Source organism: Colletotrichum higginsianum, chromosome 5 (assembly GCF_001672515.1).
Source record: "Colletotrichum higginsianum IMI 349063 chromosome 5, whole genome shotgun sequence".
NCBI lineage: Eukaryota > Fungi > Ascomycota > Sordariomycetes > Glomerellales > Glomerellaceae > Colletotrichum > Colletotrichum higginsianum.
Genome location: NC_030958.1, coordinates 4,327,062 through 4,352,335, shown reverse-complemented (window position 1 = coordinate 4,352,335; position 25,274 = coordinate 4,327,062). Strand labels below are relative to the sequence as shown.

The following is a 25,274-nucleotide window of genomic DNA, read 5'->3' as shown; positions in this document are numbered from 1 at the left end:
GCCTTTAGTGACGACGGAGAGCAGCCGTAGAGTTGCTGCCTCCGGTGAGCGGCAGGACCTCGATTAAGGGGGTCTCGTAAATCTCCCAGTTGTCCGACGCCTTGGGGTTGCCAAACGGCTTTAGGGCGGCGATGCGCCACCTGTTTTTACACGACGGTCAGCTTCATGGGCCGACTCGCACAATTTTGGGAGATGAATTAGAGGAGAAAGGGACAGAGAGAGAGAGAGAGAGAGAGAGAGAGAGAGAGAGAGAGAGTGTGTGTGTGTGTGTCTACTGACTTGTATTTCCCGGGCTTGATCTGGCTCCCGTCCGCCAGCTTGCCGAGCCACCACGACTCGTAGGGCGAGTCGCGGGGCTGGTCCTGCAGCGGGTAGGAGAAGGTGTTGTTGACGCTGTCGGTGGCCGGGTCGAAGACGGGGTAGTTGACGCTGTTGTAGACGTTGAAGCTGGCGACGGAGCCGATGTACTTGTTCTCGCCGACGATCGGGGGGTACGTCCACTCGCGCTCCTGGTAGGTGGGCTCGAATATCTGTTTGGGATTATCCCCCGTCAGCAACTCGGGAGGAGTTTAAGCCCGGCCAGGCCCGCATGGGACCGCACGAGAGGGGGGGGGGGGGGGGGGGTTGGATATCCTTACATCCCAGCGCAGCTGACGAGTGCCCCAGGTCAGGGCGACGCTGAGCTTGACAAAGTCTTGTTTGTCGAGGGAGAGGTCGAAGGTGAAGCTGGTGTTTTTTATCCCTCTTGTATTAGCGACGCCGGTCCTGCAGCAACGGGGCGTCGTGAACTAACCTCGACTTCTCGGAGAGCAACGTGCGGTTGACGCCGGAGATGACGCGGGGGTATCCCACCGACCGGTAAAACATGTCGGCGATTTCGTGCTTGACGCTCCCGCCGACGCCTACGTGTGATGGATTAGCAAGAGATCAAAATCAAGAGAAAGAGAAAGAGGAAGAGAGAGAGCGGGAGAGGGAGAGAAGTGTTGGATCGCACCATAGTAAGGTACCGAGAGCACGTCGCCAGCACTGGAGCCGATGAGGATCTTGCCGCTGAATACAGGGAGCTTCGAAGCTTCAATGCCCTTGGGGATGTCGAAAGAGAACCTGAAAAGTAACGTCAGCTTGCCGTTGCAAAAAGAGAAAAAGAAAAAGAAAGACCCCCCCCCCCCCCCCTCTCCCCCCCCCTTCTTAACAAGGTCACACTCTCTGGGGGTTGGCTAGATGAAAAAGACCTACTTCGCAGTCTTGGTCTGGCCAGGCGCGATCTTGAACGTGCCGGAGGGCACGCTGACGGGGACGCCGATCCGGAACGGCTCGATCTCGACGAGATCCTTGATACGGGGCGCGGCGTAGACCCCCGCGGCGGCCCCGGCCTCGGCGGTCCAGTACGACTCGAAGCCGCCGGCGTCCTGCACGGTGAAGACGTACTCGAGCTCCGTGGCGCCCGTGTTGGTGATGTCGACCTGGTGGTACCGCGAGAAGTGGTGCGTGTCGTTGAGCGCGAACTTGGTCTCGCCCGAGAGCTGCGACGTCGCGCCGAGGACGGCGACGGCGTCGACCAGGCCGCTGCCGACCTGCAGGGGCGGGGCCCAGAAGCCGAAGTCCTTGGTGGTGCCGTCGGACCAGGGGACGGCGCGGCCCGAGGCGACGATGCGGGCGTGCAGGGCCTTTGCGAAGCCGGCGCCGTGGACGGAGCGACCGCCGTGGGCGGCGATGTACAGGGCGGCGACGCCGGCGACGTAGGGGCAGGCCATGGACGTCCCCGAGCTGTCGCGGTAGCCGAGGCCGACGAAGGGGGCAAAGATGCGGCCGCCGGGCGCCGTGATGTCGGGCTTCAGCTCGAGGTCGAAGGTGCCGCCCCAGGAGGTGAAGACGGAGGGCCGGCCGCCGCCGGCGTTGTACATGGCGACGTAGTTGCTGGTCTGGTCGAGGGAGAAGTCGGCCGTGACGGTGCCGCCGGCGAGGACGGTCTTGACGATGGCCTCGCCGGCGTCCTTGGAGAGCAGGCCCCAATCGCTCTGCGCCCAGCCGGAGCCGGAGAAGCCGACGACGGGTCGGTCGGTGAGGTAGAAGAGCATGAAGCGGGCGCCGCGCTCCTGGACCCAGCGCTGCCGGATGTGGTCCTGGCACCCCTCGTCGAAGCGCACGAGGGGGATTACGCCCGTGAAGTTGAGGCCCTCGGGCAGCGGCTCGCACGCGTCGTTCTCGACGGTGAGGTTCAGGGTCACGGGTACGATAGGCCAGCCGACGATCTCGGGCGGGAAAAGCTCCTCGGCTGGACGATAGCCGAGGATGGTGCGGTTGGAGTGGCCGTCGAGGGTGAAGGTGCCGGCGAACTGGCGGGCCGAGACGACGTAGGTGTCGGCGGAGCCCACGGCGAGGACGTTCGTTCCGGCGGCGCCGCTGCTGGCGAAGAAGGGACCGACGTCGCCCGAGTTGCCGGCGGCGATGGTGACGACAACGCCCTGCTCGACGATGCGGGAGGCGACGAGGGCCCAGGCGTTGTCGGACCAGCCGCCGGTGGAGCCGACTGAGGCCGTGATGATGTCAACGCCGTCGTCGAAGGCGCGGAGGAAGGCCTCGATCAGGACCTCTTCGCCGGTGCCCTCCTATGTGTTGAGAGAGATGGGGGTCAGCGCTGAAGACAAGAGAGACAAAAGGGCAGTTTCATTAGGCTGCATAGGATGGGGGGGGGGGGGGGGGGTTGCTCACATTCGGGCCAAAGACCTTGTAAGAGTAGATGGTCGCTTCAGGGGCGACTCCTGTGAATCTGACAAGAGAGGTGAGACACGACTTGAGAGACAAAGATTCCCCTCTGGCGTTACAGAGGCTTGGCAAACTTACTCGGCGCTCTTCCCGGCAATGATACCGGTGACGTGCGTTCCGTGGCCGACAGAGTCCATGGGGTCCTCGTCGGGTTGCCTCTCCTCGCCAGGATAGGGCCAGTAGGCTGGTCAAGTCAGCCGTCATTCTTCCCCCCTTCTTACGTCGTTTCCACCGGTCTTCTGGCGAAACTTACTGTTGTCGCCGACAAAGTCATAACCGCCGGCAATCTTGCAACCCGCTCCGAAGCAGCCTCCAAGCTGTGGGAGGGGGGAAACGAGGTTGAATCAGCCATCCATCGACACATACACGCGAACACACGGCGACAAAAGGGGGAGAAGAAGAAGAAGAAGAAGAGGACTCACAGCTGGATGGGTATACTCGACGCCCGTGTCCACGACGCCGACCTTGACGCCCTTACCCAGAATCCCCTGCTCGTGAAGCTTGTCGACGCCCGTCATCCAGTGGATCGCGTAGTCCGGCGCGCGCGCGTCGTCGCTGAACGACTCGCCCGCCACCACGGGCGCCAGCTGCACGCGCGTCGAGTGCCACGCCTTGACGACGGGCGCGAGCGCCTCGAGCGAGTCCGTGTTCTCGCTGTCCGACTCGACGGCGACGCCCCGGAACACGGCCGAGTCGAACACCTTGAGCACCCTGCTGCCGGGGCGCGCCTGGAGCTGCCGGACCACGGCGTCCTTGTCGGCCGCCTACGGAGAAAGTTATGAGCATTATGCCGCCCAAGGAAGGGGGAGGGGTGGCAGGGTTTCCATCATGTTCGCAGATTCGCACTTGCATACCTGGTCGAGCTCGATGATGAACTTCTTGGGCGCGACGACGGTGTCGTTGGACGGACGAACATCCTCCTCGTTGCTGACGGCACGTCGGGAGACTTTGGCTGCACCCGTGCCGGCCAACGCCAGCACGGAGACCACGACGCTTGCGAAACGCATAGCCACTTGTTGATGGAGCAAACGTGGTTGTCTCGAGACTCAAAGCTGAGGGTGAGTGACTTATACTCTCTCTCCCTCTCTCTCTGTCTCCTGTCTGAACAACTGCTCGCTGGAGGTTATCCGTCTTATATGAGCTTCTCTTCCTACCTCCACCGCCCACACTCCGAAATGCAACACCTCGCAAACCCTCGCGTGATGCCACGACCCGTTGACGATCTCGTATTAAGGTCGACTGTTAAACACGGCATGCACACTGACACTGAAGCCCACCCGGCATCCTGTCCCCTTTCGGCAGCCATCCCAGCGGGCATCTCCACCCCCAAGGCGACCTCAACCTTGGAGCCAAGCAATTATGGCCCTCGGTGCCTTGCATCGACCTGCCGTCTTGAGCTTGGTCTATCAAACCCATGGCTTCATCTTTCCCGCGATGGGGCTGCTCTTTCTCTCTCTCTCTCTCTCCTAATGTTCAGCATGCACGCTAGGGACGTACGTCTTCGTATTCTGTGATCCATGGGACGTTGGATAGTGTGCCCAGCATTTGGCTGGCCCGCCGGCTTCGGCGGGGTCCGGTGGGAGCGTTGTCCTCGTGGATATTACGAGAACCGCGCTTTGCACCCTCAGTCTCCCGCCGGAAACGTGGCGCCACAAGTGTAAAAATGTTATAGATATCTCGGAACGCCCCGTATACCGGACAGTCGATCTGCTGTTCATTTTTATGCTTATTCCCGCCCACAAAAGGAGCACTCTTTCCGCGGATAGAAGTAAGAAATGGGTTTGGTGGAGAGGCAGACACACACACACACGCAAACACAAGTGTGTCAATGGGCCCAAGATTGGACAGCGCGGAGTCACTCACTCGAAAGGGATTGGCAGAAGTTGATTGCGAAATATATTATTCATGATTGTGAGAAAAAAGGAGCGAGGACATAGCGTGAGTCTAAAATCTAATTGGTCGAGTTTTCCGTGAGCGTAGTTGTTGATGAGGTTGATGTTGTGTATATGTATTTGCCGTCAAAGATGAGTATATCCGCCTCCTACCACTCTTGTCTCTCAGGAGAGACAGTTTTGTTTTGTGAGCAGGTAAAAAAGTAAAAATCAAGCCAGAAAGAAGAAACATTGCGACCAAAAAATGAGACATTCGAGTGTCCCTTTTTTCCCCATCGCCATCTGTGCCCTTGCCTTCCCCTTCGCCTCCCCCCGCCTCCCCTCATTTTTCTTTCCCTGGCTGGGTCCGAAATGTGTTTGCTACACCTCGCTCAAGAGAGATCAAGAGTGAGTGAGAGAGGGGGGAGAGAAAAAGGGATGGAGAGCTATGTGTATGTAAAATGGGAGGAAAGTTATACATCATTATACAACCGACCAAACGCTCCATAATTCGAGGGAGGTGAACCGGCGCCGCCTCTTCTCTCCCCTGAAAGCCCCCAAGACCAAACATGACAAAGAGGCGCGGCGCTGTGGTCGCTGCCCCGGGGTATTTTTGTTGTTTCGCATCGCATTTATTTGCATGATCCGTTTGTCCCTCATGTTCTACGGCTTGGACACCTGTTCCTTTCGGAAGAACTTGAAGAACAGGATGGGGATCACCAGTTGGAACGCCAGACAGATCCAGAACCAGTAACTTGATACGCCCGGCATCAGGCCCTGCGAGAAATCGGGGAACGTCGTGTTGGCCGACAGAGCGTTGGGGCTCGTCGCGCGGGCAAGCATCGTAAAGGCACTGCCCACGATCTGCGCCCCGATGAGGACGGCCAACACGTGCTGGCGCGTCAGCGTCGCCAGCAGCATCATACCCAGGCCGACACCCTGGATGTTGTCCAGGAGGCCGAGCCACAGCCAGAGGCAGCGAGACAGGATGGCCGAGCCGACGGGTCCGCCGGCCCAGGGGAGATACATGCCCATGCTGCTCGTGCCCCAGAGCATCTGCGCCCAGCGGGGAGCACACAGGCCGATGGCGAAGATTGGCAGGAGCCAGGTGTGGCTCTCGGAGAAGAAGGAGAAAACGTAGAGGATGATGGCCCAGAGGACGACGAAGAAGCCGAGGGCGAGTAGGACGACGCCCCACCCGGGGATGAACTGCGACGCGAAGAGGAACTGCCAGTTGCGACCGTAAGGGGCCGACAGCCAGTAGTTCTGGATGATGATCATGATAAAGAAGACGGGGACGAGCTTGCGGCGGACGAGGGAGATGTAGAAGCCCGGGATGTTGTCCGGTGCCTGGCGGTAGTAGTCGGGAAGGCCGAAGAAGAGGATGAGACCGATGGCCCAGAGCAAGATGGCGACGGGAACGCAGACGACCAAAGCCTTGGGGATAGTAGTGCCGTCGAAGAAGGCCATCGGCGACGTCTCTGGGGTGTGCGTGAGAGACCCCCAGAACCAAAGCATCAGGGAGTACACCTGGGCGACACCGGCAACGGCGAGAGCGCGGGTGATCCATTGCTTCGTCGGGGCACCGCCCTCGTCTCCGAAGTTGAGCGCGAAAGACAGAGCACCGGCACTGGCGCCGGCCGCGTAAATGGCGGTGGCGGCGTCCTGCATGGCAGCACGGCTCTGCCAGGGGGTGAGGTAAGGCGAAAGACCCAGAAGGAGGAAGGCCAGGCCGAAGAAGACCCATGGAAGCGACAGGGCGTAGACCGACTTGGTAAAGCGGACCATGATCCACCAGAGGGCCGATGTGACGAGGTACGTCGACGCGACGATGTAAAGCTTGAGGGGCGTCTGGTTGGTCTCGCCCGTGAGGAGGACGATTTGGTACGAGTTGATGGAGATAACTTGACTGAAGGCGAGGAAGAAGGCGTAAACGGGCCAGTCGCCGATACGAATCGACAGAATCCTGCGAGGAAAAGAGGTTAGAGATGGGAGAGTTCAGTCACTTATCCAGGGGGGGGGGACTAGTCTACTTACTTCTTGAGACCCGTGGGCGCGTTGTAGTTGTCACCCAAAAGGAACTCGTCATCAACGGGGCTGTCGTCGTAACGAGAAGCCCCGGTGAGACCGCTCGGCGTACGGCTACGACCACGCTCTCCGTCGAACTTGGCACCGAGACCCTTGCTCGAGCCCGGACGGCTAGGCGCGGGACTTCTTGACCGACTGTGGTCTCGGCGACCCAACTTGGCGTCACGATACCTCGCAAACCACTTCTTCTCGCTCTTCTTGAGGAAGTTCTCAATGCAGAGATCGTTGCCCGAGTTCTTGGCCGTCAAGCCGTTGAGCATCTCTTCGAACTCGGCGTAGAACTCGCCGTTCTTATCAGTGAAGTTCTGGTCAACGTTTTGCAGCTTGAGGTCGTGGCGGTCACCGACGACATCGGGCAGAGACAGCTGAGAGCTGTTGCGCTGCTGCTTGTAGAAGCTCGGTTGAGGCAGGCCGAGACCGTCGAAACCGGGCGTCTGGGGCGACGAAATGTCGTTCTGGGCGCGGATGGCGAAGCTGTCCACGCTCACCATGCTCTCACGACCGTTGGAGAAATCGCGAGGTGCAAGCATGCTGTCACGGCCACCGATGGAGCTCGAGAAGGAGCTGCGGCGCGAAGAAGGGATGGTAGACCACGGCATGTTGGGCGTGCCGAGGTCGGGTGAGTTGATGCGGCCCGCGGGGCTGGCGATGCGGCTCGGAGGCGGGAGCGGTGACGGCGCCCTTGAGCCGGTGGGCGTAAGTTCCGCACCAAACTCGCTGACGGCGACGCTTGATCTCAGAGACGAGTCCGTCAGGTTGCGGATGCCGCCGGCCTTCTTCTGCTTGGCAGCCTCCTTGTTGTGGATTTTGATCGAGTCGTTATAGAGCGTGTCGAGTTGCCTGATCCACTGCGCGACGGGGAAACGCTGCTTGGCGCTCCAGGCGCGCATGAGGGCTCGTTTTCTAGGCTTGCAGCTGAGGGCAGACGCAATGGCCTGCTTGAACTGCTGGAGCAAATGGGCGGGGCTCATCGACTCGACCGTGTACCAGAAACCGGGCATCTGACCGAGACCACCGACACGGGCACCAACACCCAGGGCACCCTTACGACCGAACTCGACGGCGACCAGACCGAACGGTTCGTCACGAGAAGGAATGAGGGCAAATTCAGCACCGCTAAAGATGTAGGGGGGCAGTTGGGTGAACTCGGGCTTGCTGAAGACACGGCCGGGGTACTTCTCCATGAGCTTGTTGAGCTTCAGGGCCGCAAACTTGCCGTACAAATCGATGACGGGACCGACACAGATGAGCTGGACGGAGGGGTACTTCTCAAGGACGCTGGGGAACAGATCGGCAATCAGGTCGACACCCTTTTGCAAACTCCATCTGCCGACGAAGACGAACAGGTCGGCGTTGGGGTTGACCTCGAGACCAGCCCACTCCTGGGCCTGTCTTCGGAGAGTGGCTCGGTTGGCCTCAAAGGTCTCGTCGATCTTGATATCGTCCTGGTGGTTGGCGATGTCCTCCTCGGGGTTCCATTCGCCAGTGTCGGAGGGATCGGGGTTAGGCAGCTGACCAATGTTTTTCAAACTCCAGAAAATGGGGTAACGAGCCAGGGAACGGTCACCGTACTTCTTGGACACACCGACAGCACCGAAACCGCGCTGGTGGATACGGAGGTAGCTGGCGGCGGCGTGCAAAAGGTTGAAGGCCGAACCGTACTGGACGTAGTCCTTGACGACCTTGGCCGGAAGGTTGAAGACGCTGTAGACCTCCTTCTGTTCTTCCTCGGTCCTCATGGGCCACATACCCTGGAACTCGGCGTTGTGGAGAGACAAGCAGACGGGGATGGTTTGCGGCAAGAGGTAAAGGGGGGCGGCAGCACCGTGGTAATCGTTAATGTGGTAGATGTCGGCGCTGAAGCGGCGGATCGACTCGGCGATACAGCTGTTCCAGGCGCAGTACAGGATGGCACTCTCGAGATCGTCCATACGAGCGATGTAGGGGTCGGCCTTGGTTTGTTGGCGGAAGATGGGAGCATCAAGCAGGACGTACGTAATGTTCTTGTAGACGTGGTAGTAGACCTTGACCTCGAAGGAGTCGCCCATGACCTCGACAAACATCGGCTCGGCCTCGTTCTCCATGGGGTAGTCGACATCGCCGACGCAGGGGACGACCCAGATGAGATCGACGTGCGTGAGCGCCTGACTCATGAGCTTGGCCATGACACCAAGACCACCGATCTTGATGCTGATCTTCCAGTCGTCGATGTTGTACTCCATGGTGGCAATGAGGACCTTCCTTCGGGGGGCGCCACCGGTGGCTGCCGCGGCAGCCGGCGTGACGAGGGGGGACGGAGGAATTTGGGACATCTCGAGACTTTTGCCTTTTTCGCCGAAGTTAATGTTGGACTCATTCCCGAGCTTGAGTGGTAACCAACCCTTCTTGGAGAATCCCGACTTGTTAATCTTGACCTGGTAAAATCCTTTCATGTAGATCCAGCCGGCCAGTCCTGCGAGGATGATGGGCATGAGGCCGAGGAGGAAAAAGAAGATGATCTGAATCCACATGTTGCCCTGGGGAACGGCGACGTAGTTCCAGTTGGCGTCGTTGAGGACCATCTTGTAGGAAAGCGCGGGCATCGGGGGCGGCGACGTCAGATTGACGATGTTGTCAGACAAACTGCTCGGGGGAAGACGGTCAAGGACACCGTCGCCGTTGGGGTCGCCATAGATGAAGGAAGCATCCGGTTGGTTGTCCGGGTTAATACCCCAGAGGTTGAGTTGGATCTGGGCAGGCCATTCATACATGAAGTGCAACTCCCACTGGTTGTTCCCGACCTGGGTCATCAGATTGGGCAGACCGGCATCGTATCCCCACTTGTTAAACGGTCCGTGGAGGAAGATGTGAGGCCAGCGGCGGGAGAAGGGGATGTCGCTGCTGTCTGAGTGCTGGATGAAGGAAGACGAACCGAGGGGCTTGCTGAAATACTGAACCATGAGATGCTGGCCCTCCCATTTCTGGAGGTCGGTTCCCTCCCAAGCCTGAGGGATCATACGCTGCCTGGCGCCGGTGTACGTCATCCAGTTGCTCCAGCTCGAGCCCCAGTTGGTGCTGTAGCGCCACTTGGTGGCCCCAGGGGCGGCGTGGTTGATGAAGTACTCGCTGCCGCTCTGTTCCATCAGCGAGCGTGAGTAGTTGGCGGTGGCGGGGAAGGTAACGGGGTTGTATGGCTTGCCAAAGCGGACGAGGAAATGGTCCACGGCGTTTGTCGAGTTTCCGTTGGGCGCAGCCGTGTTGTTGGCCGTGATCTTGACAATACCATCAGGCACATTCTGGAGGTTGGCGGACCACTTCCACACAGAGGCGATAGCACCAGTCCACGATTCCTTTTCAATGGGGTCCATGGAACCGCAGACGGGAGTGTCGAAGGTGAGGTTACTCTTGGTGTTTCCGTCGACGGTGACGTAGGCTGAAATAGACCTCGTCACGGTATTGCAGTCCATCTCTGTCGAAAATTTGAAGGCGATGGGGATCCTGCCGTTGGCGTCGGTCGAGTCGATGGGAGCATCGTGGCCAGGCTCGAAACCGGTGATGGAAGGCGCAATCTCCAACCATTCTTTGTCAGGGACGTAGGCTCGGAATTCAAAGGGCGACATGGTAATGCTGCTGATGCAGCCGGCCTTGTGGCCGGCACCCTTGAATCCGTTGTCCTTGGTTGAGGTCTCAAGAGTGATGGCGGCGTCGGTGCTGAAAAGGTTCCTGACCTTGGTGTTTCCATCAAAAGGCGAGATGAAGGCTTCAGCCTCTTTGCTGCAGTCGAATTCGTACGTCGTCTCGTTCGGGCTGTTGTGGTACACCAGCCAGACCGGGTCATCCGTCTTGTTCTGGTTGCTCAAGTAGCCACGCGCCACACTCCAGATGCCCGTCTCGGTAGCGACGCCACTGCCGTTGTACTGGACGCCATGCGTCTTGTTGGACAGCTGCTCGAGAAGCCAGCCGCTCTCAAGGACGGGATATTCTTCGCGGAAAGCGAACAGACGCTTCATCCAGTTGCGAACAGACGCCGAAGGATCGCGGTGGTCATAGGCCACGGTTTCGTCCTCGCAACCCTTCCTGCCCTTAGCGATTGGCCAGTCGACATACACCGAATTGTCGCCGGCATAGCACCCGTGGATCTTCCATGCCTGGGCAGGGGAAAAAGCTTGACGACCAAAGACGTAGTTCTCGGCGGTGTTGTCCAATACGTAAAAGTTTTGCTCTTCGCCATAGTAAACCAGAGGGGCGCCAGGAAGGAGCATCGTCGTGATGAAATAGGCGAGAAGCATACGCTCCGTTCCGAGCTCGATGGCAGGCCATCGGAAAACGTCCTGGTTGGTGACGCCGTACAAATGGCGAGGGTCAAACTCGCCCGTGTTCGCGTTGTAGAAGTCGTTGGTCAGGATCATCTGGTTCCAGGTCTGAACCCAGTCCGTCGGAAGATCGTATCCAGCCTCGAGGTTACCGCTCATGCCGAGGAAACGGGTCATGAAACGGTAAATGGAGTAGTGAAAGGCACCGGCATCAAGGGCGCTCTTACCGTGCTCGCGGATGAAGCTGCCCGACGTGGAAGCGCTGGTTGCATCCAAGGCAACGGCGTCGGCGAGTTCCAAGGCGGAGGCCATTTCCGGGGTTCGGCCACGTCCGAGATAGATGGATCCCAGCGTGTTACCACTGGTGATTTCGCCGACAACCATGAAGTTTTCCTTGCCGAGATCCTTTGCGCACTTTCGCATGGCGGTACTCCACTCGGCCTGCGCGTCAACGGTGACCTGGACGGCCTTGTCGATACGGTATCCATCGATGTCGAGCATTTGAATAGTCATGCACGAGTACAGTTCGAGACGTTGACGGACCGAGGGAACCCATTCACGAAGACGGTCCTGCACGGAAGCGAACTTTGCCAACTGACGCTGCCAGTCGGGGAAAACACCGAAAGCCTCAATGTCACCGTACTGGTCGAAATCGCTGTTATAGCAGCCCTTTAGCTGTGCCTCAACATCCGGGCCAACGGGTTTGCCGTCTTCGAACCAGAAAGCCGGGTACTCGCAGCTTTCATTGTACTCGTTGCCAATGTTGAAGTCGAGGTATTGTCGAGAAGTCTTCCATAGAACCTTGTGCTCGTCGGTCCGAAACGGTGTCGATTCGTTGAGGTATCCTTCGAAACCGATCAAGTCACCCATGCTACAAGAAACAGTGAGTGACGGCAATGCTGCAGCGGGCTACTGGATACTCACGTTGCCATGGTCTGGTCCAGAACCACATACATGCCCCTCCTATGGATCTCGTCGATGGCCTCTTGCCATGCCGTGATGTTACCGTAGTGCTTGTCGAGAAGGGTGAGATCGAGGGGCTAGAAGGAGGTCCCTGTCAGCATTTACGTCTCCAGCCCGCATGTCGGTGAAGGGGGGATGTTCTCGCACAGAGTAGGAATCCGCCTTCCAAGGGTCGTTGATAAAGGGGGATCCGGCGATGTAGAGACCCTTGATGCCCATCCCCTGGATGTAGTCGAGAGTATCGACAAGACCAGCTATGTCACCGCCATGGCGGAGCTGGTTGCTCAAGATGTCGTGTTCGAAAACCGTGCCATTGATATTGTCGTTGTCGGGGTCGCCGTTGACGAAACGGTCAATGAATAATGTGTAGAATGGGAAGCGCCAATTGTCTGGTGATTTCGCGAAGGTGTGGTTGCCTCCTCGCTTTCCGGAATACTCGAAGGGGTTCTTCGCCAGCCGGTTCTGGTTTAGGTTGTAGTCGACTTCGCTCGCGGTGAACTTGAGGCCAGAAACGAGTGTTGATGAGGCGGTAAGGAGTGTAAGTGCCCAAGCCAATACTGAATTAGACATTGTTACTCTTACTCGCCGGGAGGGGCGAGTGAGCAAAATTGTACAACAAAAAATAAAACAGGAATGAGTGACGAAGTGAAGCTCGAATGAGTGTGGTGGTGATGGCGGGTTGGGGGGAGGAGAGAAAGGCCGCGAAGCAGACCAGCAAGCAAGCAAGAACGAATGACGGGATGAGACAAGCAAGGCAAGGCGCGGGACGGATGGGAAGAAAACTCGGCCGTCAAACACCACGCTGGTACCGATGGAAAAGAAAAGGGGGTAATCTCGTAGGAGCTTGGGTCAACTCAATCGCAATGTGCCCCAGACTGAAGTGCGGCGGAAAGGGGGATCACTGGGACTGAGAGAGAGAGAGAGGCACAGGCAGGTACTCTGTACACACAGGCGCAGGCGTAGGCATAGGCGCATGAGCAGGCATATGCACAGCAGGCTCCAGAGTGGCTGGGGACCATGGAAAAGTGACTTCCACGAAGGATCTGTCCGTCCGCCTCGCCTCCCAAGGCTCCAGTTTCGCCGTCGTCTGCGGTTTTGGGAGAAGGGGAGGACGGATGGGCGGGGGCGGCAGAGTGGGATGCAGGCCGCAGGGCGCTGATTCCGTGATGGTGATGGGGGCCCCCTTGCGCAGGAACGGGCCAGCCGAATCGCTAGCTCTTCAAGCTCCACGCTCCCCCCATGTTCCCATTGTGCGAGTGAGTCTCCGTCGTACCTCAGTGAGGGAGGGAGAACCGAGTGACAGAGGGAGGCAGAGAGAAAGAGAGAGAGACATCCGTACCCATGCGGATACTCCTCTTGTTCGTCCAGCCCCTCTCTGTGGTGGGTATAGACCGCAGACTACGGTGTACATGACAATGGGGTGGCTCTGGGGGTGGTCGGGGCTAATTCTGGCTATACGAAGTTTGGAATATGGATATGCATAGGGTGCAGGCAAATGCCTGGATGGCAGCGAACCATGAGGGCGATAGGAGATTGATGAGCCCCATCTTGGATTACCCTTTTGGATGATTCCCACAACAGAGACTGTCCAATACGGTGGTCCCGAAGTCTGAGGTGGCAGGGGTCCATGTCCGAGTGCCAAGGATAGGCTGGCACGACGTGGTGCTTCCTGTTGGTCGATTCGGGCGGGCTCCGTCTGTCGGTCGAGGCATCCGCTGTCAGTCGGCCCCTGGCCAGTGGACGTGCTCTGTTGCATCGAGTCAGTTTTACTTTGTGTGGCTCCCCCTCCCCCCCCCCCCCCCAGAAGAATACGAGGCGTTGGAGACGAAGTGCTGGGCTATCAGAACGGATGATCCATGCTCTCCGAGATTGTGCAAAAGCAGTGATTTCCCAGTCGGGAGAACTGAGGCTGAGGAGCCAGAGCCCGCCCGGTGCGGTGAGTGCAATTCAACAGGACGGACAGACAGCACTCGAACGGGTTCATCTTAACTGGTGACGGTGTGGCACTTAGTCCATGACCGCCCGTGGATTTGGGTTGGGGGGTGAAAAGGCGAGTGGCACATCGAGTTGATCCCGGTATGAGCGGACTGGGCCAAGACAGAAAACGTGTGCGATCGTGAGAGTGACGTCGCCTTGCCGCGAAGCTAAAGCAGGAGAAGACAAATCCAGCAGGGTGGAAGGATTTTCAGAAGGAAGGGTGAAAAAGAAATTCGGGGTTGGCGCGTAGGCTGTCAAACCAGGGAGAATGTGAGGATGGTGGGCGTGTCGTTGCGAACAGCCGGGAGACAGAGATAGAGAGAGAAGGTGAGACGAAGAGGACTTCCAAGCCACAGTGGATAACGATAGGAACGATTGGACACGTACTGAGAAAGCGCGGCCAATCTTTTGCCGCCGTTCCGACCACATCCGCCACAGGCGAGCGGCACGCACCCAACCGTTTTTTCCCACTCCCGCAAGGCTATTTTATTTTGCCTCTTGCCGGCAGGGCCCTCTCCACCACGGTACGTACCCATGTAGCACCAGCAGGGATTGCAGCCCATGTCGTTCCACCTTACCGGTGCTAGTCCGGATATGCCCCCGCTAGAAGTGTCCACTTGGGCACGAGGAAGTATCCTATAATGGGACGACATCGACACATCGACCGGGGCTTCTGGTCGAGCCACCATGGGCCGGAGTTGCACCTGGACGTCGTGCGGGGCTGTACTAGAGATCCCTGTCCAACTCCCCCCTTCACGGTGCAGCATCTGTCGCCGTCGTCGACAATCGGCCCCTGTGTGAGTGTTGTGCACACCAACAAGAAAGCAGGACTAGAGTAGAGAGAAGGAGAAGAGAAGCAGTCGAACTGACGAGTCAGAGGTGAGACACAGGTAGTTATGGCCACTCATCGCCCTGCTAGACACTGGCTCCCCTTGGCTGGCGGCTCTGGGCTCTGGGCACTGCTCTGGGCGCGCTGAAACAGGGCAGAAAGGAAAAAACCCTTCAGGAGGGATGTGCTGAGGAAGAGAGGATCCTTGGTGCCAATGCGAGGAACAGGGACAGTAGAGTCCAAATCAGCAGACCCGCCAAGGAGTTGCCAGTCAAGGCCCTGCGAGCTCCATTTATCCCTTTTCTCTCCTTTTTCCTTTTCTTTCTGGTGTCTTTTCGTCAGACGTCCGCCGCACTGTCATTGCCGTGTCTCATCGTGACCATTGGTTGTTCGTGTCCGGGGCTGCCCAGGCTACTGCTACTCGGTAAATTCTCGTTTTCCAGGAGGCGGGGGAAAGTCGATATAGGAGGGCTGTCGCTCGCCGTCTGTCACTCGCTCGTCGCCCCGTCGGACTAGGACGCGCTGGTTTGAGGATGCGTTTATAGAGTTTGAGTATGGTGGCCCGGTTGGGCGGTATTGTGGAACTGAACCAGTGGAAGTTGTGTGACCAACTCAGGCGATGAAAAGTGTGAGCAGCGAGCGACAACGGTGCGGATGGTTCTTACTAAGGGATAAAGGACTCGCTCATGTATGCACCAACCAAAACACGTCGGCTCTTCTTATCGTCGTCTGGACACTTGTATTGCAGGGCACTTGGGTATCTTCTAGCCTACCTGTCTTACTGATGACAGGTGCGCCCTACAGGGGCGGCTGCTGGCGGCAGGACTTGTTCTTGCCTTGATGCGCTTTTTTTTTTTTTTGAGCTTACCAGCTGTCTGTATCCGTACGGATACAGAGTATCCGTACTCTAATCTGTATATGTAGTTATCATCCCTCGACCAAGAACTGTCGTCGGGCGACGGACCTGCGGCGCAGACAAGCAAATACTAAGCAACCCCCGCCAATTGCATCAAGCAGCCGCCTTGATTCATCAAGCACACCAAGCATACCAGACGCGCCACTAGGCCCGCCGTTAAGCACTGCGCCCAAGAGGGCACTTCCCAGCTTGTTTGTCTGTATTGGCGCCAACACCAACACCGTCGCCGCCTTCTTCCTCCCGTCGCCGTGCCACCGCCCACCGCCAACCGTCGACGACACGACACGAGACGCGCCGTTGACGGCTTTGACGGCTTTGACGGGTCTGACAGTTTGACGCTCACTGCCTCTTCAGCTTTTCCATGGATCCCCGAGTCCCAGGTGTGCCGTGTCGCGCGACTACGCCGCATCGGGATAAGCTCAGTCCCTCATGTGGGACCAAAAGAAGAAGAGAAAAAAGTTCCAGGGCCCTTCCAACTTCCAAGGCCGCACCGTTGGTCGCGCCGGCGCGTCTTGGCAGGGGAAACGAGGGGGGGGCCGCTGGGCGAATAAGGTACAGCATGCACTGGACTGGATTGCAGTCTGCCCACCCACGCAGCCTACTACCTAGGTACCTATGTACAGAACACCCACAGCAGCACTGCGCGAACCATTTCTCTCGATGTTGGCCGTGCTTTCTCATTGGTACGCGCCCGTTCCAATCACAACAATCGGATTCGCTAGTGGCGCTGACCACTGGTGTGAATGTCTCTCCCACCACTCCAATTCCTCGCTGACATCAGTCACATCGCAAAAGCGAACAGCATCTCATCCCACCTACAGATACTATGTATTCTATGCCGCAGCTGCGCATTGCTTGATCAGCACCTTAACTAGGCTTCTGGCTTTCACCTATCTCCTCCCCTTTTCCGCAATCCGTCTTTGGTTCTCTCTATTTCTCACTCACTCTCTCTCTCCGACTTGTCCGATTCCATGCCTTACGTCTCCTTACAAAGAGGCCTGAGGCCGCAATCCCATCGGTTGACAACTGACACTCGCCTCCGTGAGCCCTCTTCCCCGTCACCTTTCCCTTTTAGGCACAAGCACAATCACACCTTCACACACCCCGGCTTGGCCTCCGTATAGACCGTTGGATCTCCGTCGCCGCTCATATTATCTGCTTGGGTTCAATTTCCTGTCGACCACCTGGCACCTGTTGTTCATGGTTATTGACCGCGGTCCTTTACGCCCCCCTCCTCGTGTGGGCCTCACTCGTCGTCCATCTGATCCGAGGCATTGACAGGCTGACCAAGTACGGCAAAGTTGCCAGGAACCCGTCATCTCCTTGAAGGCCTTTCCAAGCCTTTTCCAAGCCCATCCGCCTCCTCGGTGTCTTGCTCCCACCGCCTTCATGTCTAACAGAACAGTCTTACTGCAGTCGGGTTTTGCCTCCTTCTCCGCGCTGTAATACCTGTCTCGCGTACCTTGCATTGCCTCACACACGCAGTGCCGAGCGCTCCATTCTGCACCATGGCGCATCTTGTATCCGTATCTTTTGCACTGAAGTAATTTAATCACTGGCTGCAGAGAAGAGTTCCATCGTCCACTACTTTTTGACAACTCTTCCTCCCCTACCCCTGGCCTCTCTCACTCTCTGCCCTCACTCTCTTCCTCCGTTGATCTCTACCCTCGTATCAACAGTGTCAGTCTCGTCTTGCCGCGGGTGGCCGCCCCTCTTCTTTCGCTGCCAACCGACTCCACGTCGCTCTCAAGTCACTCGTTTAATCTACCCGGTTTTCCCACCCCTTTTTTCCCAGTCCAGCTCTCACTCTAGTCCATCCACCCGTCCAGCTCCCAGTTCGGCACCACTCAAGCCGCCCGTCACTCGTTGTAATTCTCATTGAAGGGTTCCCCCGTCCATCCATTCGTTCATCGATCCATCCCCGAGGAGTTTGACAGTTCATCCTACATCCCAAAAGTCTATATCGTTGTTTGTGCGCGCCGCAACCTTCCCGACCCTATCCATTCCTTTCACCACGCTCACTTCCAAGCGCAACAACAACAACCCAAAAAAGCCAATCGTTTAGCCATCGCCCTTACGCGGCGCAGTCTCTCGTTTTAATTACATCGACTCCAAGAGTCAACATCACACACCAGCCATGCGTACCTCAACATTCGCCTGGGCTGCCCTTTCGGCCCTCTCGGCCTTGGTCACGGCCGCTGACCTGGAGGCATGGAAGTCGCGATCCATTTACCAGGTCATGATTGACCGTTACGCTCACGACGACGGCTCTACCGACCACGATTGCACGCTTTACCAGTTCTGTGGCGGCACCTGGAAGGGCCTGTTGAACAAGCTCGACTACATCCAAGGTCAGCAAACCTACTGCACATCATGCCATGTCATGTCGTGCTCTTGACCCCGGCTCTCTTGCAGACCGACACAGTGAGACAAGAACGCGATGATTAACAATGACGTCCTGCAGATATGGGCTTCACTGCTATCCAGATCAGCCCCATCGTCAAGAACATGGATGACGACACCGCCGTCGGTGAGGCCTACCATGGCTACTGGTCCCTTGACAACTACGCCCTCAACGACAAGTACGGCACCAAGGCCGACTTTGAGGCCCTCGTCACCGAGATGCACAAGCGTGACATGTACATCATGGTCGACGTCGTCGTCAACAACATGGTCCAGAAGCTCGAGGAACTCCCGCCCAAGCTCGACTACTCCAACTTCAACCCCTTCAACGACGAGAAGTACTTCCACCCCTACTGCAATGTCACCGAGTGGGACAATTCCACCAACTACCAGGACTGCTGGCTGTACCCCTACGGCGTTGCCCTCGCCGACTTGGCCACTGAGACCCAGCCCGTCGTCGACGAGTTCAGCAAGTGGATCAAGGAGCTCGTCTCCAACTACTCGATCGACGGACTCCGTATCGACGCCGCCAAGCACGTCAACGACGAATTCCTGCCCACCTTTGTCAACGCCTCGGGAGTCTTCGCCTTTGGCGAGGTCTTGACCGGCGCCCCCGCCGACTTCTGCCGCTACCAGACCCTGAACCTGCTGCCCGGCATGCCCAACTACATCGAGTACTACCCCCTGAACACCGTCTTCTTCAACGGCGACATGAACGAGCTCGCCGACTGGCGTAGCCAGGCCCGCGACGGCTGCACCGACATCTTCGCCCTCGGATCCTTCATCGAGAACCACGACATGCCGCGTTTCGCCGTCTACGACGACGATATTGCTCTCGCCAAGAACGCTATGGCCTACATTCTTTTGACGGATGGCATCCCCACCGGTGAGTACATACATGCCTCCCTCCCCTCTCCCCCCTGCATCGAACCCCACCCCGTTCGGTGACGTATCAACAAGTGCTAACAAGCTTGTCTCAACAGTCTACCAGGGCCAAGAGCAGCACTTCAAGGGAAACTCGACGCCCTTCAACCGTGAGCCCCTCTGGGAGTCCAAGTACGACACGTCGGCGCCCATCTACACGATGACATCGACGCTCCTCAAGACGCGCAACCAGCTGCAGAGCCTGAACAACAACTTCGCCACGACAGCCTCTGAGCAGCTCTTTGTCGAGAACACGCACTTGTGCCTGCGCAAAGGCCCCGAGGGCGCCCAGGTCGTCTTCTGCATCACCAACAAGAGCTCCAAGGGCGACACGTACGAGCTCAGCGTCGGCGGTTTCAACCCCGGCGACGAGGTAGTCGAGGTCCTCTCGTGCGCGACCAGCACCGCCGACGGCACCGGCAACGTCACCCTCTTCATGTCCAAGGGCGAGCCCAAGGCCGTTGTTCCTCTGGCCGCGCTCGACGGCACCGAGATCTGCGTCAACGGCACCAAGAAGGCCGGTGAGGACAGCGGCGCCGGCGCGCTCGGCAGCAGCGTGACGCTGGTCCTGGCCTCCGTCATGGCCGTCTCTTTCGCTCTCCTCGCATAAGCAAAACCCCATCGCTCTCGGAATTGCGAAAGGAAGACCGAAATGGAGAAAAAAAAAGGGAGGAGCGGCGAGAAAGAATGGAATGAAGCGCGGCCTCTGCGTTGGAGTGTACTGCGAGCCAGTATACATGTTTGCTTTTCATAATTCCATGTCGAGTATTTGTTGCTATCATCTTTTTCCCCCACTTATTCTTTCTCGCGCGCGGAGTCGGGATAAGCAAGGACGGCTACGACGCAGAACCAACCAGTATCTCTCCTTTTATCACTGTTGTGTATATATCTCTCCTGGTGCTTCCGAGCCGGCCGATTCCCAGTTCTCCGGTCAAAGTTCTCACACGGTCTGAGTGAGTAATGTTATTCTCTGGTACGTTTGTATTGTTTAGTGTCTACCCTCCCCGTCCGCGACGGGCGCCGCGATGGATGCCCCTCGGTCGGCGGTGCCATTGCGGGTTGGAAAGACAGACCGCAAATTTCTAGCAGGCGCCCACGGGGACTCGTTTGTAGTGATACCAGACTCTTTGAAATCAAGAAATCAAGAAAAGATGAAAGGAAAAAACAATACTGAATGTTGTAATGCCAAACTTGGCCCACGCTGCCCATGGCACACAGCAGTGCCGGGTGCGGGCCTTCCGTGATAGGAAGAATCGACGGTGCATCCCATCGGACTCTGGTCCCGCGCCGCAGACTCGCGATGGCGGCACGGTTGGCCACCTGAGGTTGCGGCGAGATACGTCGCCAAGGGATGGTGGGGCGGTCTCCCTCCCTCGTACCTAGGTACTACAGGATGTGTTCTGTATTGCTTGTTCCCAATCGAGAGACAATGGAGTCGCGCTAGGCGAGACCGTTCAGGGATATGATAAGTTACGTTTAAAACGGAGACCCCAATGCAGCCGAGAAAGCATGCTGCCATTTAAGTAAGTGGACATGCCCTACTTACGCTGTACGTACTCACCCCTTGGCAAAGGGGGGGGAGAGGGGCAGGCAGCCAAACGGGGTTCCCATGTATCACACGGTATGCAGGCGTCATGGTCGTTAAGCGGTTGTTCCTCGGCGCTGAGCCAGTCTGTTGGTCACTGTCGGCCTCCTCCGCCAGTGGGAAATTCTGGAGACCTTGATGGGGTCAAGGGGAGGAGGGGGACTCACCGTTGAAATCTTTTCCAGGGACCACGTGAACGACGGAAAAAGAAAAGAGGAAGAAAAAAAAACCGGAAAGGAAAGGAAAGGAAAGAAAGGGGGGGGAACCGTATTTCCCAAGGCCTATTCTGTAAACCGTGGGTGAGCCTCCCCCTGCTCGTCACCGCTGCCGAGCCCGGTGGACGGGTCCGTCTCCTCCAAAGCAAACCGACACTTTTTACCCACAGCGCGCCCCCCCGGCTATTGAGGGGGGGGAAGAGAGGGGGAGGAATTTCGGTTCCGGTCGAGTCCGTTCGGGGTCGGGCAAGTCGGCTCTTCGGGGTGTTGCATTTTGGGTTTGCTGAACGACCCGTACCTAGGTACGTTGCATAAGGTCAGTTGGTAAGGTTGGAGGCAATGAAATAAAAAACGGAACCAGATCCCCGTTTTTTGTTCCCTCTTGGCCCCTTGGGCGCGTTTGACAGGGTGATCGGAACACGAAGCAATCAGCGTTCCGTTTTGGTCCGTCGGACGGTGGGACTGTTGTGGGGGAGGTCCAATGAGCATTAGGCTGCTCCAAATGTTCGAACCCCTGAGACCGGCTGATGGCATCGGTCGGCAGGTGAGTGACTCTCTCTGTGTTTTTAGCGTCTTCGCCCGAACGGACGCGGCAGACCAGTCTCACGCCGAGAGATAAGACATGCAGCAAATCCGCACATCTCTTGGGCAGACACACCACACACACACACACACACACACACACACACACACCCACACATATGCATGCAGTGTTGGGATTGGGTTGACGGATCATCGCTGATTAGAAACTTCAGACTGCGTGTCTGAGACCCCATGCGGTAGGTGATGGACCGTAGTAGAACCCGCAGGCTTTTTTTCTCTTCCGTTTCGTTTTGTTTCTGTGCGCCGCGTCGTCGTCGTCGAGCCGATATTGAGACCTGCACGTCAATAGCTGCATTAGGCTTGGCGAGAGGATTAATCACTCGATATCAGACAGCACGTAAGGAGGAGGGGGGGGGCGGCGCGGATACATACGGTTTTTTCCCTGTTTGCGAAAAACGATCGACGGAGCGAGCGGCACACAGACAAGACGCGGATAGGTAAACACACCACAGAGGGACGGACTCACCAACATAACTTCGTTCGCATCCTACGACGTTGGGAAGAGGGTCGATGCCGGTGTGAACCACAGGCTGCGAGGTTTGAGAGATTCCCTCTAGAGCCGTCCATCGTTGCCCGCCGGTACCCATCCTCGCTGAAACCCTCCGTATGTTGCATTCGATCCTGCCCGCCAACCCGTCTGGAGAAGCCGACGAGGGGAGGGGGGCCATAGCTGTGGCGAAGGCTGGTTTGGAGAGGGGGAGGGGGAGGGGGGCCGGTGGGCTTTTCTTCAACGGTGTCTTTGTCCGATTTTTGCCTGTGCACATATGCTGCTACTACTCTGTACTACTCTACAACTGGTGTCCGATTCTGATCTGATGGAATCCCGTATGGGATCCCGACCATCCTGACTCGAGGTCCGGGGCGCACACGGCTTCTCGACTCGACGGAGAGCATCCGTTTTTCCCGCATGGGGAACCCTTTTCCTTCGCAAGGGAGAAGGCAGGCGTCCATTCTATTTTTGTGTGCGTAGGAGGAGGGAGACACTGTTGGTCGATCCCTTGACCGGGACATTTTCCCTCCCGGATTCGGGTGTTTCTAGACACCAATGGCCCTCTCTCTCTCTGTCTCTCTCTCTCCAATCTCCTCGCGGTGGGGGTTTATCTTGTTTCGCTGACCCTAATGTTTTTTCCCCCCTCTCTCTCCCTTGCTCACATACGAAGGACTAGGGTACATGGCCGGTATTTTGTCGGTGCCGGACCGGGGAGGTGGGAAGGGGCCCCGGCAAACCTTGTCGGGCCACGAGTGATCGGCGAGGGAGGAGGGCGGGCCGTGCAATTTCAGAGACATCTTAGGGGAGGCGTTGTCTCACGCTTTGCTTATTCAACCGCCCTCTCTTTTGGTTCCGTCTGTTTTAATTCCGAACACGGTTCTTGGGTAGGATACGGCAGGAGGCCTGATGATGCGTAGGACGAGAGAACGGGTCAGACTCCGTGGCCCATGGCTGGTCACAAAGTGCGTATGTATGCACAGGAGAGCGCATGACGAAGTTGCCTCTTGGTTTGGCCCGGCCCGCACGGAAGCTTTGGAAGAAACAAAGACAATTAAATATCTTCGTCTACGGCAGCGCTGAAGAGGCAGATTGCCGTGTTCCGACCCCGAGAATCGACAACGGCGCCATTTATTACTGCAAACAGATAGCAATAACAGTTGCCTTGTAGGCTGAATCGCAGAGCACCGTCTATATCTTATGGTCTGGTCGACGTGCCGATATCACATTTTCTCTCCTTCAGTTTGAAGGAATCCAGAAAGCAGCCACGGATAACATAAGCGAAACGGTCTCTAAATCCTCATTACGAGGTAATCAAGATATGCCACTCACTCTTGTGAGAGGTCTTTTACGGCACGAGCGTCGTCCCTTTTTACGAAGGATGCAGCCCTTCAGAGCTTCCCATTGGACGGTTTCTTCACGATGCCAGGCACTGGAATGCTGACTGGCGCTTCTCTTCCCATGCACCGCTCGCTGTTCGCCGGGAGGGGACATAAGTCTAGGCAGACAATATAAACAAAAGAGTTCCTTCATCACTTGTAACTGATTCCCATGCGATGTGGTATGAGACCTCGACACCATCCAGCTTCAAACCAGATCTTTGCCATTTGCATCAGCATCCCACCTCCATCGTAGACAATAGACGCCGACTGCTACAATGACACCTCCGGCCCCGAGAATAGTGGGTATCTGCGGCGCCGCCATCGCCGGTCCGACGCTCGCACTGCACCTCCTGTCCCACCCGGTCCTCCGCACCCTCTTTCGTCCGATCCTCTTTGACCAGTCTCCGGCCCCGGGCCCGGCCACCACCGACGGAAGCTCGCCCAGACACCACCAACGTGCCGGCGCCTCGGTGGCGCTCCTCCCGAACGGCATCCACCCCCTCCTGGCCCTGGGGCTCGGCGACGCCATCCGCACGCACGGCCACGAATGCGACGACCTGTCCCTCTGGTCCGGCCCCTCGTCTCTGGACCGCAGCCCGGACGCCCCGCTCACGCACCTCAAGACCATGACCAACGGCTTCTGGTCCCACGAGATGCGCATGGGCGCCGTGTACTTTGAGCGCGCCGCCCTGCAGGCCCTTCTCGTCGACCGCGTGCGCGAGCTGGGCGGCGACGTGAGGTGGGCAAAGAAGGCCGTCCACTTCGAACATATCGATCCCGCTGTCGCATCGGGAGAGCCCCGTGCCGACGACGACGACGCCGACGCCTGCTGCACTCGCGTGGGCTTCGCCGACGGCACCCACCTCGACGTCGACCTCCTCGTCGGTGCCGACGGCGGCTACTCCGCCGTCCGCCGCCGCATCCTCACCCTCCGCGACCCGCAGACCGCCGCACGCCGCTGGCTGCCCGACCACATGGGCATGACGGGCATCTACGGCATCTCCTCCGCAGACAAGATGCCCGCCTCCCACGCCCCCGAACGCCCGTTCTCCGAGTCGCACTCGGTGTGGCTGCCGCGGGGGTTCCTGGCCACGGGGCCCTGTCCGGGGAATATGTTCCGCTGGGACTTGATCCTCCCCGAAGAAGCGGCCCCGGAGGCCCGAGCCGACCCGGCAGACGAAGAAACCCAAGCCCACCACGCCAAATACGGAGACGGGAACCGGGACGGGGACGGGGACGAGGAACCGTGGCACGACGCCATCGCGGCAGGCCAGTACCCCAGATCCGCCACCGTCGCCATCCTCCGCGCCCACCTGCGCCTCCGCCACCCCTTCGCCGGCGACTTCGCGACGATGCTGGCCTCGGCGGACCGCATCATCCACACGCCCCTCCGCCAGCGCGTCTGGCAACGGGACGAGATCCAGTGGGCCGCCCCCGACACACGCGGGGCCGGGCCCGTCGTCCTCCTCGGCGACGCCGCGCGGCTGATGCTCCCCACCAGCGGCCAGGGGACGGGCTTCGCCATCGAGGACGCCACGGTCCTCGCCGCCGCGCTCCTAAGGCACTGCGGCCCCAGCGCCGTCGGGCGGGACCCTGGCGATCTCCGGGCCGCCCTCGAGGAGTACGCCGGACTCCGAGTGCCCCGGTCGGAGAAGATGGCCGCCGTGGCGTCCTGGGTCGGGTCCGTCGGCGTCGGTTCTACGTGGTATTACAGGATGATTCGGTATCTCGCCGCAAAACTGGCGTCTGGAGCCGACCTGAAGTGAGTCCCCCCCCCCCCCCCCCCCCCCACCTTACGTGCATCTGGACGTTCGTGAGCTGCCGCGAGGCAATTGTATGCTGACATGCTCAAAATGGCCAGAGCCAAGAAAGCCAAAGACCCGTGGCCGATGGATGGTCGCTTCAACGTGGAAGAAACGACATAAGTTTCCACCAAAGTCCATGATGTTTCTGCTGGAGATGCCGCAGCGTGT

General features: G+C 58.2%; 4 protein-coding genes across 4 annotated transcripts; 2 read left to right on the top strand and 2 right to left on the bottom strand.

The window, feature by feature from the left end:
- Positions 1–4: 4 nt before the first annotated feature.
- CH63R_08167 (Subtilase) lies at positions 5–3,773 on the bottom strand (the record flags this gene model as incomplete). The annotated part of the gene is made up of 11 exons (XM_018303141.1): positions 5–140; positions 280–530; positions 639–726; positions 794–902; positions 995–1,104; positions 1,237–2,609; positions 2,713–2,770; positions 2,845–2,950; positions 3,020–3,083; positions 3,189–3,530; positions 3,621–3,773. The coding sequence occupies 11 exons, from the start codon at positions 3,771–3,773 to the stop codon at positions 5–7; spliced, it is 2,790 nt and encodes a 929-aa protein (XP_018157919.1).
- A 1,527-nt stretch (positions 3,774–5,300) lies between these two features.
- On the bottom strand, positions 5,301–12,550 carry CH63R_08166 (Alpha amylase; the record flags this gene model as incomplete). Its single annotated transcript, XM_018303140.1, has 4 exons — positions 5,301–6,603; positions 6,675–11,888; positions 11,942–12,057; positions 12,128–12,550. The coding sequence occupies 4 exons, from the start codon at positions 12,548–12,550 to the stop codon at positions 5,301–5,303; spliced, it is 7,056 nt and encodes a 2,351-aa protein (XP_018157918.1).
- A 5,289-nt stretch (positions 12,551–17,839) lies between these two features.
- On the top strand, positions 17,840–19,639 carry CH63R_08165 (Alpha amylase; the record flags this gene model as incomplete). The annotated part of the gene is made up of 3 exons (XM_018303139.1): positions 17,840–18,053; positions 18,167–18,991; positions 19,089–19,639. 3 exons carry the CDS (start codon positions 17,840–17,842, stop codon positions 19,637–19,639), a joined length of 1,590 nt encoding a protein of 529 aa, XP_018157917.1.
- A 3,937-nt stretch (positions 19,640–23,576) lies between these two features.
- CH63R_08164 (Salicylate hydroxylase) lies at positions 23,577–25,226 on the top strand (the record flags this gene model as incomplete). The annotated part of the gene is made up of 2 exons (XM_018303138.1): positions 23,577–25,063; positions 25,163–25,226. The coding sequence occupies 2 exons, from the start codon at positions 23,577–23,579 to the stop codon at positions 25,224–25,226; spliced, it is 1,551 nt and encodes a 516-aa protein (XP_018157916.1).
- Between the last annotated feature and the right edge of the window lie 48 nt (positions 25,227–25,274).